General features: G+C 35.1%; 1 protein-coding gene and 1 pseudogene across 3 annotated transcripts in view; one reads left to right on the top strand and one right to left on the bottom strand.

Annotated features, from left to right (window-relative positions):
* The window catches only part of LOC146168176 (integrin alpha-6-like), a 69,508-nt gene that overhangs the window by 3,671 nt on the left and 49,438 nt on the right, over positions 1 to 16,399 (bottom strand). For all 3 annotated transcript variants that reach the window (XR_014494551.1, XM_083382260.1, XM_083382268.1), the window contains exons 17-21: positions 1,587 to 1,693; positions 815 to 980; positions 572 to 738; positions 354 to 511; positions 164 to 294 (exon numbers count right to left, since the gene is read on the bottom strand). Coding sequence is in view for 2 of the 3 variants with exons in the window: in XM_083382260.1 (XP_083238386.1) it covers positions 164 to 294; positions 354 to 511; positions 572 to 738; positions 815 to 980; positions 1,587 to 1,693 (729 nt within the window). In the remaining variant the exon portion in view is untranslated. The remainder of the gene's footprint in view (positions 1 to 163; positions 295 to 353; positions 512 to 571; positions 739 to 814; positions 981 to 1,586; positions 1,694 to 16,399) is intronic.
* LOC146168177 (uncharacterized) lies at positions 5,907 to 8,517 on the top strand (annotated as a pseudogene).

Consider the following 16,399-nt stretch of genomic DNA (forward strand, 5'->3'; position numbering starts at 1 on the left):
TACATCCAATTTAACCATGGAATAGAGATAAATTATGGAATAAAGTATTAGCATTATAATGTAATGTACAAAATGACGTTTAGTTCTATAAATAATGTGGTTCTGAGATAATTGATAACTATCATCAGTATATAAGTTATTAAAGCCCAACAATAAGACTCACCTCTGTACCAAGCAAATAAAACAACCACTTTCCATTATGTATAAGTTGTGGCCAACTTACATTTACATAAACATCATTTATCTCACTTGTTCCAGTGTTTTGAATTTCATATGTATGGCCAATGAAAAGACCTTAAATAATAGGTTGAGATGAAAGGACTTAAAAAAATTGGTTTTATGAAAATGCTAACCTGCATCTTCTGGGTTGTTTACCGCCGATTCCCCAACAACCTTTCCACCAAAGTGTATCTGATCAACTGTTGTATAACCTTCCATGTTAACCTGAGCTTGCACTCTTACCATCACTTTATATTGATGGGTAGCATCTATACCTGGTTGTATACTTGACCTAATTGAAATGATTGAGTTTTTCAGTATCACAAAATTATTTTGGTATTAACTAACTTACGTTAATATTTTGATATCAGTAGAAAATTCACTAAGAGAATATAATCGTTCATCATTTTCAAGTCGTACAATCACTGACAATAAACTGTTAGTCCTGAAAGGATTACCAAGCTTGCAAGTAACAACAGACGAATTTCCAGGTATTGTGGTACAAGAAATAGTGGCTGCCTAAAATAATTTTATAATTAATTTGAAAATGATAAAAAACTTTAACTATACCAAGTAGAATGTTCAAACCACACACTGTTGCATTAGTTTCTGCAAGGCCAATATAGTGCAAAAAAGGGGGTAGAAATATTTCCATTTTTGCTTGATGTGCATCTTCACCACCAGGATTAGCAATGTTTATTTTCAAACCAATTTCTTTTTCTGTTCCCAAGAGTAACAACGGTGGTCCATTAACTACTTTTCTAATAAAAACAAGTGCAAAGTGTTGCTTAATTATGGGGCTATATTTTTGCTGTAAAGCATGTAAAACCATTTGCTGACTTTTGCTAAAAACAAATAATCATAAAAACTTGTTAAACAAGTAAACTAACAAACTAGAAGTGACAGGTTTAAGTTTTGATAGTTTCTGTAAATACAAAAAAGTTTTACATAAAGATGATAAAACTGTTGCAACCCTGAACACTACTATGGATACTATTCTTACAATGGCCTTTCAAAGTAATCAATTAGACTTGAGACATGAGGGTCTCTTTATGGATTGGGCATATTAACCTTGACTAATATTAGTTGGTGGCCAACAGTAGGAAATTTTACAATTAGGGCCCAAAGTTTAGTTGTTTTATGCAGTCCAGTGTTAAATTTATATTATTTCAACACAATTTTAGCAACAAATATATTACTTTCAGTGGGATGTAAGATAAATATCAAAGCAATACACCATAGTTGGCAGAATGTACAAATTAAATATTAAGGCATTGGTGTAAAACAACAATAGCATATTAGCACAAAAACTTTGTACTAAATAAAACTATCCAAGGTAGTAAGAGCTATTTTATATAAATACACACTTTAAACTATGCCATAGATCGTCTTCCAATAAAACAACATAATGAGCATTCATTTGCAAATTGCTTCTGCAAACTTCATCCGGTCCACAATCCTTGGAAATGTTGACCTTAAACACATTTACTTCATATTTAAAATAAGTAAAATTGTTGATTTATGTGCGGCAATCAACCTAAAAACAATTTTTTTTGAAGTACTGTAATGTATCATAGAATTTAATATTTATCTTCGGTTCTAATTTTTTCAGATTTCAAACATAATAATTTGTCTCCTTAGCCTGATTATTATTTTACAAAAATATTTAAATACAATACATTCAGTGACCACAGAAGTTTACAAATTTATTTGCATTCCAGCAAAGTAAAAACAAAATACTGCTCTAATCAGTTTTATTCAAGCTATATGGAAATAAAAAAAGTGCTCAAATTAGTTTTATGCAAGCAACAAAAAAGTTCCTAATTTAATTTTATTCACGTTTACCTAGTTTATCTGACGCCTTCATTGTAGCTTTTAATTATTCTTTTCATGTATGAGTTTTTATTTTATATTTTAATAGATGGAACTTCTTGTGTGGCTCAGTTTTTACCAGTTTAATTTTTACTGGTAAAAGACTGCTGGTGTGTCTTCTGACCCCCCGTTTTGTAAGTGATATTATTGTTTTCTATTAGTTATGTCAGGGTTTAACTCACTGCCCGAAGCGGAAATGTTTTTAATGTAATTGGGTCATGCATTTTAAGCTAATGCCAAACCAAAATTAAACGCAAAACGCCAGTTTTCGTCTTCTGTTTGCAACAGTGTTGAACATAACATCGTATATTTTTCTATTTTGCCTTTAGTTATTCGTTAGGTTGGGTGATTAGCAAGTGCGTGTTTAACAATTAAAGATGATAAGTCCAGCCTTTCTTTTTTTCTTTCTAAAAACATTGAGTTGGGTACAGCAAATGTTCCACACTGTTCGCTGTCTGCGCTAATATCAGATGTTAAGTACCAACCGCATTTTTCTCAAACAGATTGTCTTAAAAAATGTGGTCAACTGTGACTGTTGTCGTGTGCATTTTAAGGTCGCCATTTTGTAATAATAGTTACCTCTAAATTATTCTCCTCAAGCATATTCTAAAACCATGTGTTTAGTGTGCAGCTGACACAATTTATTTTCCTCAACCGTAACTTGCATTTTAATTATTGATACACAGTCTGTGCAGATGTTGCACTAATCGAGACAAAATAACATACGGGAAAAAAATCTTCGTTCAGTATTGCAGGTGAAGAAAGACATGCTTGTAATTTAGCGAAGCTCCGACATGGAACATGGGTTACTGTGTTGCTGATCTGTTTCTGATTGCACTGTAAATGTCATCACAGCAATAGGCACCTAAAAGTTGAAATTACCCAATATACAAATTAGAAGCCACCTCTGAAACGAAATGTGTTTTGCATGTCATTTACATGAGTGTTCAGACTTTTCGAAACACTCTTTAAATTGCTTATATGAAGTTTGAACAACTTTAAATGTTTTATATGAGGTTTAAATGACTTGCTTATTAAAAATAAGGTGTTTTACACAAGTGGCTGTAGGAGCAGCACACCAGGAACACAAAAAATGTAATATATCTGCGAAATAACTGGCAGGTTTAACACTAAATAAATGTACACTTTTTTTCATATTGGAGCACTTTGTGGAAGTTAGAAATTGCTAGTTGCCAACCACAAATTTTGAAAGTGCCAGAAACCAATAGAAGTAAGAAAAAGGAAGGTTGATTATGAAAGGCAGAAAGTTCATCAATGAGTGGTGTTTATCAACACAATCAAGATGTAGTTTGCCTGGTTTGTGCAAATGCTATCCCAGTATGAAAGAGTGCAATATAAAGCGACACTATTGTACAAAACATTCTGCTAATTATGATAGATTTGTGGGTCAATTAGGGTTGACAAAATGCACCAATTGAAAATCTTTAAACAAGCAGTACTTAATAGCGAAATATGTTTTGTTGTTAAAAAACTGAGCTGGAAAGTGGTACATTGACGGTGAACTCATTAAGAATTGTTTGGAGATGTTTATTGAAAATGTGTCTCCGGAGAAGAAATATTTAATTCAGCAAACAAGTCTGTCTTAATTTACAGTGGCTAGCTAAATAGATGATTTTTTGGAAAATATCAAATTTTTTTCAAGGAGAGTATAAGCAAATGCTCTACTTTCAGTGTCGCTTTAGACAAGAGTGCAGACCAGTGTTCATACGGAGGAGTGACAGATAATTTTAAAGTACTTAAAGAATTTTGGTCTGAAATCAACAACACTGGTCAACATATTTGCGAGGAGGTAATAAAATTAATGAAAAAATTGAAATAGATTCTTCTAAGTTGGTTGGTATCACCATGGATAGAGCTTGGAACACCATCAATGGTGGGGAGAACCAGTATGTTTGTCAAAACATTTTTGGATATTCAACACCCATGCTTTATCCCACTGGGAAACTAATTCTGCAGATGTCAGATCTGAAGACAGGCTTCGCAGCAAAATACATCGCCCAAGTTCAGCACAAAATGGTTGGGATAATTAAAAGATTGATATTTAGCTCCATTTAAAGAAAATCCTTGCAATTGAACTTTTTGTCTGCTCCGGCTTCTGTGGCTATCTCACGGGCCAAGCAGTCTTTAACTCGTACTTCGTGTTCTGCCGTTGCTCCTATTGCAGCACAAACTTCACCAAGTCATTACTTGCAAGTCACATGTCCTTTCCTGCATTGACTATCTTGACCATTTTCTGCTGGCTGAGTGTCATGTCATCATACTCAGCGCTTCTAGTGATGTTGTCCCTCAGTTATTGATTTTTCTGTCTGCATTGGACTGCGAGCAAGGCTATGGTTAATATCAAAGCGAACAACAGTACCGACTTCCTTTGTGAGGACATGTCATTTGATAGGCATCGACCAACTGGTAAAAAGTAAAAACAACTTTATTTACCATCTCAAAAATTCACTCTTATTGTCAGCATTATGTGTTCTGTTGGAGGCGGTGTTCCCTTTAAGGCAGTGCTTCACAACCATTTTTAGTTCGCGACCCACTTTTAATGCAAGTTTTATTGTGCGACCCACAATGAGACCCACAATGAGATATGACCAAATCGTTTAGCAATAATTATAAATACAACTAATTGGAAATAAGGTTAACAGTTACACAAAAACTTGCATCTCTACTATACTGGCGTACATACTAAGAGTTAATGCGGCAAAACACACCTAATGATAATGCAATAATTTACCAATCTAATAGAAAACTGCAACATATAGAAACACTTTGCGGCTCACCTGAAGTAGCTTTGCAACCCATTGGTTGGGAAGCACTACCATAAGGTGCGCAGCTACACAACAGAATTTGCACAGTGAAATTTGCTTTTCACTTGATAAAAAAACAAAATATATATTTTTATTTTTTTCGGCCCAACCGTTTTTAGCATTTGCCACCTGGCTTTAGATTAAAACTTGTACTAAATTGAAGTCCACAGGGCCACAAACTTTTGGAATGTCGTTTGGGTTGTAACACATTTGTCAACTATAAATTACCTGGACTAACTGGCTTTCATTATCCATGGGTTTCTTATCTGATGTGAAAGTGAAATGTCCATAGAGGCAAAGCCAAGCTAAAAGTAAAAAAAATAGATTGAATTGGCTTAAAAAACAGAAATTTATCGGCTAAAGAACAAACTTCTAGACTGAAATCTACCAGTATTCCGCATTGAAGAATGTGATAGTTTGCAAAGTTTGTCAGAGAGTGGCACCTGATAGTTATTTTGGAAAAGGCAAATAATGGATTTAATGGAGAGTGGACTACCTAAAACACCCTGAACCACAAGCTTCATAGCGAAGTATTCAGTGAATTGGCTCAAAAGTGAAATTTAGAAAGAGAGTGAAGTTTTATAAACTATGTCAAGTGAAATAAAGATCCTCATAGATAATGACCTTCTTAGTATCAAATTGAACTCATCAATATTGTCATGCCAAGTGATAAATATTCATATATCAAATTATGTTCATATGTTCATGGCAAAGTAAAAATTATGCTGCTGAGTTTCTTAAGAGCATAGACTATGTCACCAAAGAAGAAATAATACCAAGCAGAAGGAAAGCAAATGTTATACTCTGATTATTATTAATGAAAGCAAACGTATTTCATCTAAAATGTTTTTGAACATAAAGTTTTGTACAGCAGACAATGTCCTCTTTCTGGTTAAGACAATATTTGTAGGTTTTATAGTCCTTTCTGCTTGTCAAAGTCAAACTAATCTAGAAGAAAGCAATAAATTTTACAAAATGAATAACACTGATATGCAAAGAATGATAATGTTCACAAGTGATGATGCTGCAGTCATGCTTGGTAAGCACAATGGTGTAGCAAAATTATGGCAGAATTCCATTCCCCACCTGGTTGAACAGCACTGCGTAGCTCACCGCGAAGAGCTGGGAATCAACGATGCTTGGTCAAAGGTGTCTCTTTTGTAGGACATTGAAACATTGGTAAGAACCATCTACACCAGTGACTCTCAACCGCGGCTCTCAACTGTACATTTTGCGGCTCTCACTAACCGAGTGAAAAATCAGTTAGAAGTATCAGAATTGCAACAAAGTAAGTAAGAGAAATCAAGAATTAATGAATTACATCACCAAGGATCCCGAGTACGAAGTACTAATGTTACCGGGTACTTCCATCCAGCTCTTTAAAATAATTTTGTTGTTTATTACGTCACAATATATTTAGTCCTGATCGACAAGCTATGGCAAACACTGTTAATTAGTTAGCCTAGGCTAGCGTAATGTATATTTGTTGTTTTCTAGTTGCTTTCTCAATGTTTTTTAATTATATGCCTACTGTTGTTTTTTATGCGGCTCCTTGCAAACCTTAGGTTTGAAATGCGGCTCTTGCTCTAAAAAAGGTTGAGAATCACTGATCTACACTATGTTTAGCAGATTGTCAGTAAAGAAGCAAGGCTTTTAGTATATTGCTCAGGCAGCTGATCATAAACTAATTTCATTTAAAGCCATACATGATGTAAGGTGGCTGTCCAGTCATTTTGATGTACAAGCACCAGTAAGAAACCATGATGTACTTCTTGAATACTGCACAGAAAAAGGGAATCGTGATCCAGTGGCTGTTTTCTGCATTGCAAAACTGGAATCGAAGCAACTAAAAGCTGCTTTGTTTGTCCTGAATGATATTTTAACAGAGCTTGCACATTTATTAAGGACCTTCCAAAAAAGCAATAACACTCCTATGGAAGAACAAGCAGTCCCTCACAGCAAAATTGTGAAGTTTCAGGTGCAGTAGGCCTAATTAGGTGAACACAAACATTGGAGTGTAACTATTATAATTTATTAGTTAGTATAGAGCAGAGGTTCCCAACGTGGGCGGTACCGCCCCCTTGTGGGCGTTGGCGAGTTACAAGGGGGCGTTTTGGGTCTTTTTCTTATCTGGGGGGCGCTGAACGCACATAAGGGGGCGTTACATGAATACACTTATGGCAAAATTTTATAAAAAGTTCACATAAAATAGTAATAAACAGCACTGTAGAGAAATTTTAATCTTAAATGGCAACTTTCGTACTGCGAACTTGTAGTAGTTTCCCTACTATTGTTACGTAATAATTGGCTTTCTTTTGTAAAGGTGTTGGTTTCTGTTGCGTTTCACCGTTTTATACGCGGCAAAATATTTATATATTTAAAGCAGGGGTCGCCAACCTACGGCCCACGGGCCGGATTCGGCCCGCCGACCCTTTGACAAATAGACACGAGTCCATTTCAAGTACTTTTTCACTATTTAACTTAGTACAGGCCAAAATTTTTGTGCTTCGCGCAAATGTTTATCATAAGTCCGGTTTGTTTACGTTTTGATGCTGCCTTTTCAACTAGATCAGCGATTCTTTACCGTTGCACCGTGGAAGGCTGCAAAGTACGTCGCGCAAAAACGGAAAACGTATTACAAAATATTAGACATATATTTCTTAACAATTTTTGATTTTTTTTCGGCAATGTAATAAAACCTAGCAGGAAATTTTAAGAAATGCCGGTATACCCCCAAAAAATCACGCTCCCTTCGCTCGTCAGGTGCTCCCGGAATTCTATTAAAGTTACCGCGTTTTCTCAAAGTAGCTTTATTACACTTTTAATTAGTAGTATGGATGAAAAAAATCCTAGGCCCGCCTGACAAACAGTTGTCTTAACATTTGAATAACACAATTTCTTTTAACACAATTCACATTTTGAGACCTTTCAGTGTTTGGTTTGGGCTCGCGACTAGAAAAGGTTGCCAACCCCTGATTTAAAGTCTTGGTGCAGAAAGTTGAATTTTTCCTGGTAATGACATAACCTGGCGAATTAATGTATCTTTTAATTCCCATAGTCAATTCATGTCAGACAACCTCAAATATGACTGACAGCTTATCGAAACGAAAGTGAAGACAATATGATGTTAGACAACGATTAATATAATAATTTACTCTAAAGCAAGATGAGGGGGGCGTTATGAAATAATATTGAGCCCAAGGGGGCACTAGTGTAAAAAAGGTTGGGAAACACTGGTATAGAGCAAATTGCAAGAGAAGTTAGATTTATTAAACGACTGTTTGCTCATTTGACAGGTTTCCAGATAATAACAAACTAAATCTTACTGGTGTATATTTGACTACACCTGCCGATTTTAATTTTGGTCTAAATGAATTTAATGATCTCTTGAAGCAGTATAGCTTCTTCCTTCAGTGTCAAGGTCCTGGGAGTAAAAAGGATAGCAGAAATGCCTACGATAATTTTAAGTTTTTGGCAAAGGAAAAGTTTGAGTGCAGATTGTTAGAGAGGTTTTAGCCTAATGAACAGAATAAAAACACATAACAGATGCAGACAGGAGCAACATCATCTGGACCAACTCATGATGGTAAAATCTGTTTGACTTCCAAGTCAGCAACCCAGGATGATAAAAGTGATAATGAATCAACTCTTTGTCAAAATTTAGAAATAAACTTGGACAAAGTCTATAAACATTGGAAGAGGACAAAAAAAGAAGCTGTACGAATTATATAGGCCGAAAACTTTTTTTGAGACATATCTTGTTTTTGCCGTTATCAGTGTTTCCGCTAAGCGCACTTTTTTTGCACATTTGCGCAAAATTTTGGGCACTTGTGCACTTTTTTTTACAGAAGTGCGCAAGCAAAAAAATAAAATAAAAAGTTGTTTTTTTACTTAAATTCGACCTCCAGTCGTCTCCTGAAGCCCACATTATCACTATTTTGCAAAGATTATTACATATAATACCTAATGTACTCCATTTTTGATTCACGAAGTTTCGAAAAAGTGCCCAAATTAGTTTTATTCGATCTACGTACGGAACAAAAAGTGCCAAATGAATTTTATTTGATTTACGTAAGGAACAAAAAGTGCCCAAATCAGTTTTATTTAAGCTATGTACGACCAAAAAAGTGCCCAAATTAGTTTTAGTCAAGCTACGTATGACAAAAAAGTGCCCAAATTAATTTTATTCGAACTACGTACGGAACAAAAAGTGCCCAAATCAGTTTTATTTAAGCTAGGTATGGACAAAAAAGTGCCCAAATTAATTTTATTCGAGCTACATACGGAACAAAAAGTGCCCAAATCAGTTTTATTTAAGCTACGTACGACCAAAAAAGTGCCCAAATTAGTTTTAGTCAAGCTACGTATGACAAAAAAGGGCCCAAATTAATTTTATTCGAGCTACGTACAACAAAAAAAGTGCCCAAAGTAGTTTTATTCGAGCTACGTACAGAACAAAAAGTGCCCAAATCAGTTTTATTTAAGCTAGGTATGGACAAAAAAGTGCCCAAATTAATTTTATTCAAGCTACGTACGGAACAAAACGTGCCCAAATCAGTTTTATTTAAGCTACGTACCGACAGAAATGTGCCAAATGAATTTTATTCGAGTTACGTACGGAACAAAAAGTGCCCAAATCATTTTTTTTAAAGCTACGTACGGACAAAAAAGTGCCCAAATTAGTTTTATTCGAGCTACGTACGGCACAAAAAAGTGCCCACATTAATTTTGTTTGAGCTTTGTACGACCAAAAAAGTGCCCAAATTATTCTCAGGGCGTCGCAAGTTCTGCTATAAATATTTTATATTTTGTGCAGTAATTTTTATGGCTACATGTTATGCCTGGTATGATTTCTGCCTATATTCGGTGTCTTATCTTTTACTTTGAAATTACACGCATGTGTAGTTTCAGCCGATCTGTCAGAAATTAGCCGATCTGTTCAGAAATTAAAAAGGTCTACGACAATTAGGGCATCCAAAGGCAGGAGAGTCTGACCTTTAGACCTTGAGGTTGCACTAATTGGATCTTTAGGTAAACTTCCGGCAGATATAAATGAAAAACATTGGCTAAAACAAAAAACTATGAGATAGATTTAATAATACTTGACCCACCCGAACCCAAACGATAACCAGTTCCCTAACTCAAATAATGTGCGTTAATTTAATATATATTTAAACGCTGGGAAAAAGCCCAAACTCGGGTGAGCATAAGATAATTTCTAGTCCAGGTTATATAGGATTGTTACGTCACACATTGATGTATTCGGACCGAAAGTGTTTATTTTATTACTAAATCAATGCACATTATTTGGGTTAGGGTGCTCGTTAGCGTTTGGGCTTGGCTGGCAGGTATTGTTAAACTTCTTAAGCATATTTGTTAAGTCAAATTAGTACATTGTCCCAAGACTTCAAAGTCGAAAAGTCAGACTTTTCCATCCTTTGGATGCCCTAATTGCTGTATACTTTTACTTAATACTGCACTAATTCCTGACGGATCGGGTGGTAGTTTAGTAACTGTAAAATTTGGTTCGTGGTTTTGTGATTGGCAAGTTTTTGAACTACTAATTTTAATTAGTTCTCGGTTACTCTAATAGGCTCACTTAACTCATATTTAAATCTTTTACGACGGATTCGGGCTTAGTTTGTCTAAACAAGGTAGTGCAGTTGACTGGAATCTAAGATTTGCATAGAGGTTAAAGAAGTAGGTTAAATTTATGTCAATATGAACAGGAAAGCTGAAACACTTTAGAATAAACAGGAAAGAAGTGAAGGCCAAATTTGTCTCTAATCAAACTTATCGCTTTAAAAAATGCGTAACCCGTTTAAAAGTTAAAATACTTCTGCTAAAACCGCTGCACTACGTACGATAATTACCTTGACCATTAGGCGGTTACACCGCGCTACACTTCACTAAGTCCAAGCGAAATCACATCAAGCGAGCGCAATTATCCAAATAAAGAGACACATTTTTATGTCTGGGAGAAGTTAATTAAGATTATTGCGACGCCTCTCGTGCTCTCCCGCTCATATTGTTCCTCTCCATTGCAACGAAAGCATCCGTTCGACAAAGCTAGCAATAATTACAGATGATATTTATATTTACAGATTATATAAATACCTCCGAACTAATTATTATTAAGGACTTGCTAAATTGGCAACTTCGCGAATAGTGAAGACCAAAAAAAAGGCCTCCCGCATATCCAATTTGGGCACTTTTTTTGTTGACAATTTTGGGCACTTAAGAGATTTTATGAGTCTGCACGCTTAGCGACCTTTAATTGGGGGACAAAAAAACCTAAAATATTTGAGACATCGTTTTAGCTCTGTAGCTATCATGTAGCTATCGACTCCTATCTAGCGGTAGAAAAACTATAATACAGAATTCGGCATATTGGCTTGCTCTGTTCAGCTCGCGAAGCGACTGGATGCCTGCTGCGCTTTATTAACCCGCAGTGTGATTTTCAGTCTTAGCAATTCACAGGCAAAAGTATATTATACCATAAGCGTTAAACCAAATTCAGAGAATGATTATATTTGCTTTTTAAACATGTTAGCTGTAAAAAATTCAATAACATGGCCATACGAATTATCTTAGTAAATTCTATTGATCAAATATATTTATTGATCATTCCCAAAATACCTCCCCATATTTGACTTTATCTAAGCCATAAGTTAAGGCGGTGAAATTTCGGCCGATATCTGTAAGGAAACTATAGAACATGCAACGAATATACTAATCCACGAACCTAAGTAAAATTAATAATATTCAAAATTAACCCAGGTAAGTATCGCTATTTATAACGGCCACTAACACAAAATTTTAATTTGAAATAAAATAAACACTCAACCCTGAAAATTTACTCCCCGACAAAAATATATATACAACAAACTGCACCCCCGTCTAGTTAAATTTTGTACATAATTAATTACGTCACTACAGTTACTGGTTTAACAGCGAATAATGACAAAATAAGTGTAAATTTACAACTAAACCATTCATTCGCAAAGTGAACAACCATATGCACCAGAGGTTCTGTGCTGCGCAACGCGCTATAGTGGGTTGTTGCAATTTTCCAAAAAACAGTGGTTTTGATTTGTATCTAAACATAATTGTGATATAAAATATTCACAGACGTTTTTTTTTTGGTTGGTTGACAGCTATGAAGTTAAGAGATCGCAACAACGTACTTAGGTAGACTAATTGCTAATTTTTACATGTAGTTACACAAGTAAACAATATTTTAAAAGTAGTTGTAAACACAAGTAAACGATATTTTGTTTCGGTCCCACAAAACATCATTAAAAATACAAACAAATCAATAAATACAGAAAAGTAAAATATTCTTATCGCTGGGTACATCGCAAGTCCAGTAAACTTTTCCAAAGGCGTCAAAGACCGGGATAAACATTTAAAAATTAACAACGTTATAGTTAAACAATAAACCTCATAAGTTCATAACTATTTACCACTGCAGCAATGACGTCTTCAATTTGTTTGCCGGAAAACGATTTTTTTAAATGTGACAAAGTGTTGTTATTACGAGCTTCAAACAGGACTTCTATCAACCTTATTATTTGTATAGTGTTGAATGTATTTGCGCCTTGGTGTTTAAGGAAATAACTGGCGCTAAGTAATATTTTGTTGTTCTTAACACTAGTTGTCTTACACTAACTAATTAAATTTCATTGTGGAAGCAACTCGCCAGTAGGCGAGTGGGTGTTAATCAGCACTCGCCCAGAGCAATTTGCACTCGCATTGGCGAGCGAGTAAGTGCTTCATCCCAACACTGTTGTTTTACAAATCTACATATTCCTTGCAGGCCACATAAAGTGCTACATGATTTTCATTTGGCCGGGACATGAATTGTTTAAAGATGACACCACAAAGCATCAACAAAAAGTAACGTCTAGGGCCCGCAAAAGTCAATAAAGTTAAAAATTTAAGGACCTCGTCTGTCCACGAATCAAAGAATAAAGTTGTTTTCAGCACCTAGGGGACTGTTTCTAAGAAGTTTATAGGTCAAAATAAAGTTAGAATTTACAATAAAGTTAAATTTTTTTAATAAAGTCAAAATTTGTCAAATTGTGGCTTTTGACAAAGTTTTTGTGTTTCTTGCGAGTAATTTTTGTAAAAATTGTCGTGGAAGCATTGTAAATCAGGAACTGTGACACAATTAAACCATATTAACCCACAAAAGCAGGAAATATGTCACAATGCCCACTTGAATCAGCAGTAACTTTTATCGCAAATTGTCCATTTTTTATTTATTGTTACGTATTTAAATAATTCTTATAAAACACTTCATCTTGATAAACGTGGTCTTTTCGAAGATCAATAGTTCGGATTTTAGGAATAGCCTACTGACATTCTGTAATACAAAAATACCTAAGCAGTAAGCAATTTAAATATATCGCCAAAAAACCCGACACACTTTTTATAATCCATAGGCTAAAACTCCTTGACTTTGCGACAAAATATTACGTTTGGGTCTGAAATTGACAAAATATTATGTTTGGGTAACTGGCATCAATTCAAGGAAGGACTGTAGCCTCTACAAACAAGCAATTTCGTTAGAAATTAAGTTGAAAAATTTTTTTGTAGATTAAAATAAAAATGGCCCTAGTAACGTCGAAAGACACAGAAGCTCTCAAAACTTTCTACTACTGTCTACTCTAACTTGTGCGCAAATGAAATCGAATGATAATTATTATGAGACTGGCAAAACAGGGCTTGCAAAGCGCAAAAAAATTGCGTATTTGACAAAACTTTTAATTTAAGTTATAAGCGTAGAATGTTTTTAACTAGATCAATTTGGCTGAAATGACACCATGAAAGGGTCCGGGCGTTAGCCTTTAGTCATATTGAGAACAAAAATTTCAGAAGCGCTATATATTTTATTGTTTATTTACTTTAAAGTGGCAAAAATAGTAATTTATCTAGGGCTTTTTATATTATGTTTATATTAAAAAGACAGAAAACAAACGCCAGTATATAATTATTTAGGTTTGCAAAACAGACATTTTAGAAAGTTGCATATAGAACATACTGCGACTTTCAAACTGGTCTAACACATATTAAAAATTAGGTGTTCTTGCCACTATCTGGACCCGAATTTGGTGAGCAATAGGAAACTGGTTTATTTATTAGTGTAACCGGGAAAATGTGATCATAAGCAAACAATTGCAGTATGCTTGCTGATCGTTAGTCATTTTTGTTTCTTTGATTAAACCCTCAACTGTACGCATTACAATAATTTAACAGTGCTTCGCAGGCCACGAACAATGTTGTCGCGGGCCACATCTGGCCCGCGGGCCTGGGTTTGGACCACCCTGGTCCACATCATGAAGAGCATAAAGGCCCTATTCAAGTTACAAATTTAAAAAAATTAACAATACAAATGTAGGAATTTCTAGGACAGTTTTTGGTGAATTTTTTATGTGTGTCCATTGGACAGCACCGTGTGGACTCAAAAGTTATTAGAAATCAACGCATTGTATTTTTTTGCATTCACAATTTTTTTTTAGGTACAGTTGCTGTGCAGCCATATAGCTGTGAAGTTATAAGCCCAGTTTGATAAAAGCAAATAATCAAGTAATACATGCCTATTGATTGTCTGCCAAAGGCAACACATATCCTACTTGAAGTAAAATTTGGCAATAAGTGCAATTTTTTTCATGACGCTTGGTGCGATAGTCTTAAATAAATTTAAACTCTTAAACCTTGAAATGAATGTGTCTTGAGCTTGCTTGTTTGATGACGTCACATTTGTGAAGTCACCTCATTTTTTTACGACCCAGCCAGTGTTCCCTCTAATATTTTACCATTTGCTCAGGTGCCCAAAACTTTGCGTACAAGCCGAAAATAAGTGCGCAAAGTGCCCAAAATTTCCAACAAAAAAGTGCCCAAATTGGATACACAGAACACCTTTTTTTGGTCTTTACTCTTTTTAGTCTGGTAATACCGCGCTTTTTCACTAATAATTAGTTTGGAACATCCATTTGTTTATTTTTGGCTTGCTTTGTCCATCGGATGGATGTTTTCGTTGCAATGGAAAGACAGAGCAATATGTGCAGGAGAGCATGAGAGGCGTCGCAATAAACTTAATTAGTTTCTTCCAGACATAAAATGAGTCTCTTTATTTCCAGTATTACACTTGCTTGAGACGCGATTTTGCTTGGTAGTTTATGTGGCGGACTTAGTTAAGCGTAGCGCGGTGTAACCGTCCAATGGTCAAGGTAATTATTCGCATGATGCAGCGGTTTTAGCAGTAAGCATTTTTAACTTTTAAACGGGTTATGCATTTTCTTAAGTTGATTATTATAATTAAAATAAGGTTTCGCCCTCGCCTCTTAAATGCTTTAGGTCCCAAACCTCAATTTGTGATGTAACAATCCTATATAACATGGACGACAAATCATCCTATGCCCACCCGAGTTTGGGCTTTTTTCCAGTGTTAAAAAATAATTCTTAAATCAACTCACATTATTTGAGTGAAGGTGCTGATTAGCGTTTGGGTTCGCGTGGGTCAAGTATAATTAATTCTATTTCACATTTTTTTATCTTTTGTGAATTTTCAGCGAATATTCTCAATTTATCTATGCGGTGATTTAACCTATAGGTTCAATTTTTTGTGCATTGTCGTGACCTTGAGGTCTAAAAGTCAGACTTTCCTGACCTTGGATGCCCTAATTGGCATAGACCTTTTTGCTTAGAACGGCACTAATTTTTGCTGGACAGGGGTGTAAAAGTAAAACATAAGACAACGAATATAGGCAGAAATCACACCAGGCATAAGAACAAATTATGAAATATTTATGATGCCCTGAGAATTTGCCGGCGCTCTATTTAGAGAGCACCTCCCCTAGTTAAGAACCACTTTTTTCACACGTATATCTCAAATACAAAACTAATTTTGGCACTTTTTTGGTTGTACGTAGCTCAAATAAAACTAATTTTAGCACTTTTTTGGTTGTATGTAGCTCAAATAAAAACTTGGGCACTTTTTTGTACAAAGCTTGGATAAAACTAATCTGGGCACTTTTTGTTCCGAATGTAGCTCGTATAAAACTAATTTGGGCACTTTTTTGGTTGTACGTAGCTCAAATAAAACAAATTTGGGCACTTTTTGGGTCGTACGTAGCTCGAATAAAACTAATTTGAGCACTTTTTTTTGTACAAAGCTTGGATAAAACTAATTTGGGCACTTTTTGTTCTGTACGGAGCTCGAATAAAACTAATTTGGGCATTTTTTTGTCCGTACGTAGCTCGGATAAAACTAATTTGGGAACTTTTTCGAAACTTTTTTAAAGAAAAATGGGGTACCTGAGGTATTATTATGTAATAATCTTTGCAAAATAGGGATAATGTGGGCATCAGGAGACGACTGGAGGTCAATTTAGTAAAAAAACGACTTATAATTTTTTCCCCCAAAAAATGGGCTTAGGGGAACATTGGACTCAGCCATAAAATATACCTGCACACTA

Source organism: Ascidiella aspersa, chromosome 1, assembly GCF_963924565.1.
Source record: "Ascidiella aspersa chromosome 1, kaAscAspe10.2, whole genome shotgun sequence".
NCBI classification, from domain to species: domain Eukaryota; kingdom Metazoa; phylum Chordata; class Ascidiacea; order Phlebobranchia; family Ascidiidae; genus Ascidiella; species Ascidiella aspersa.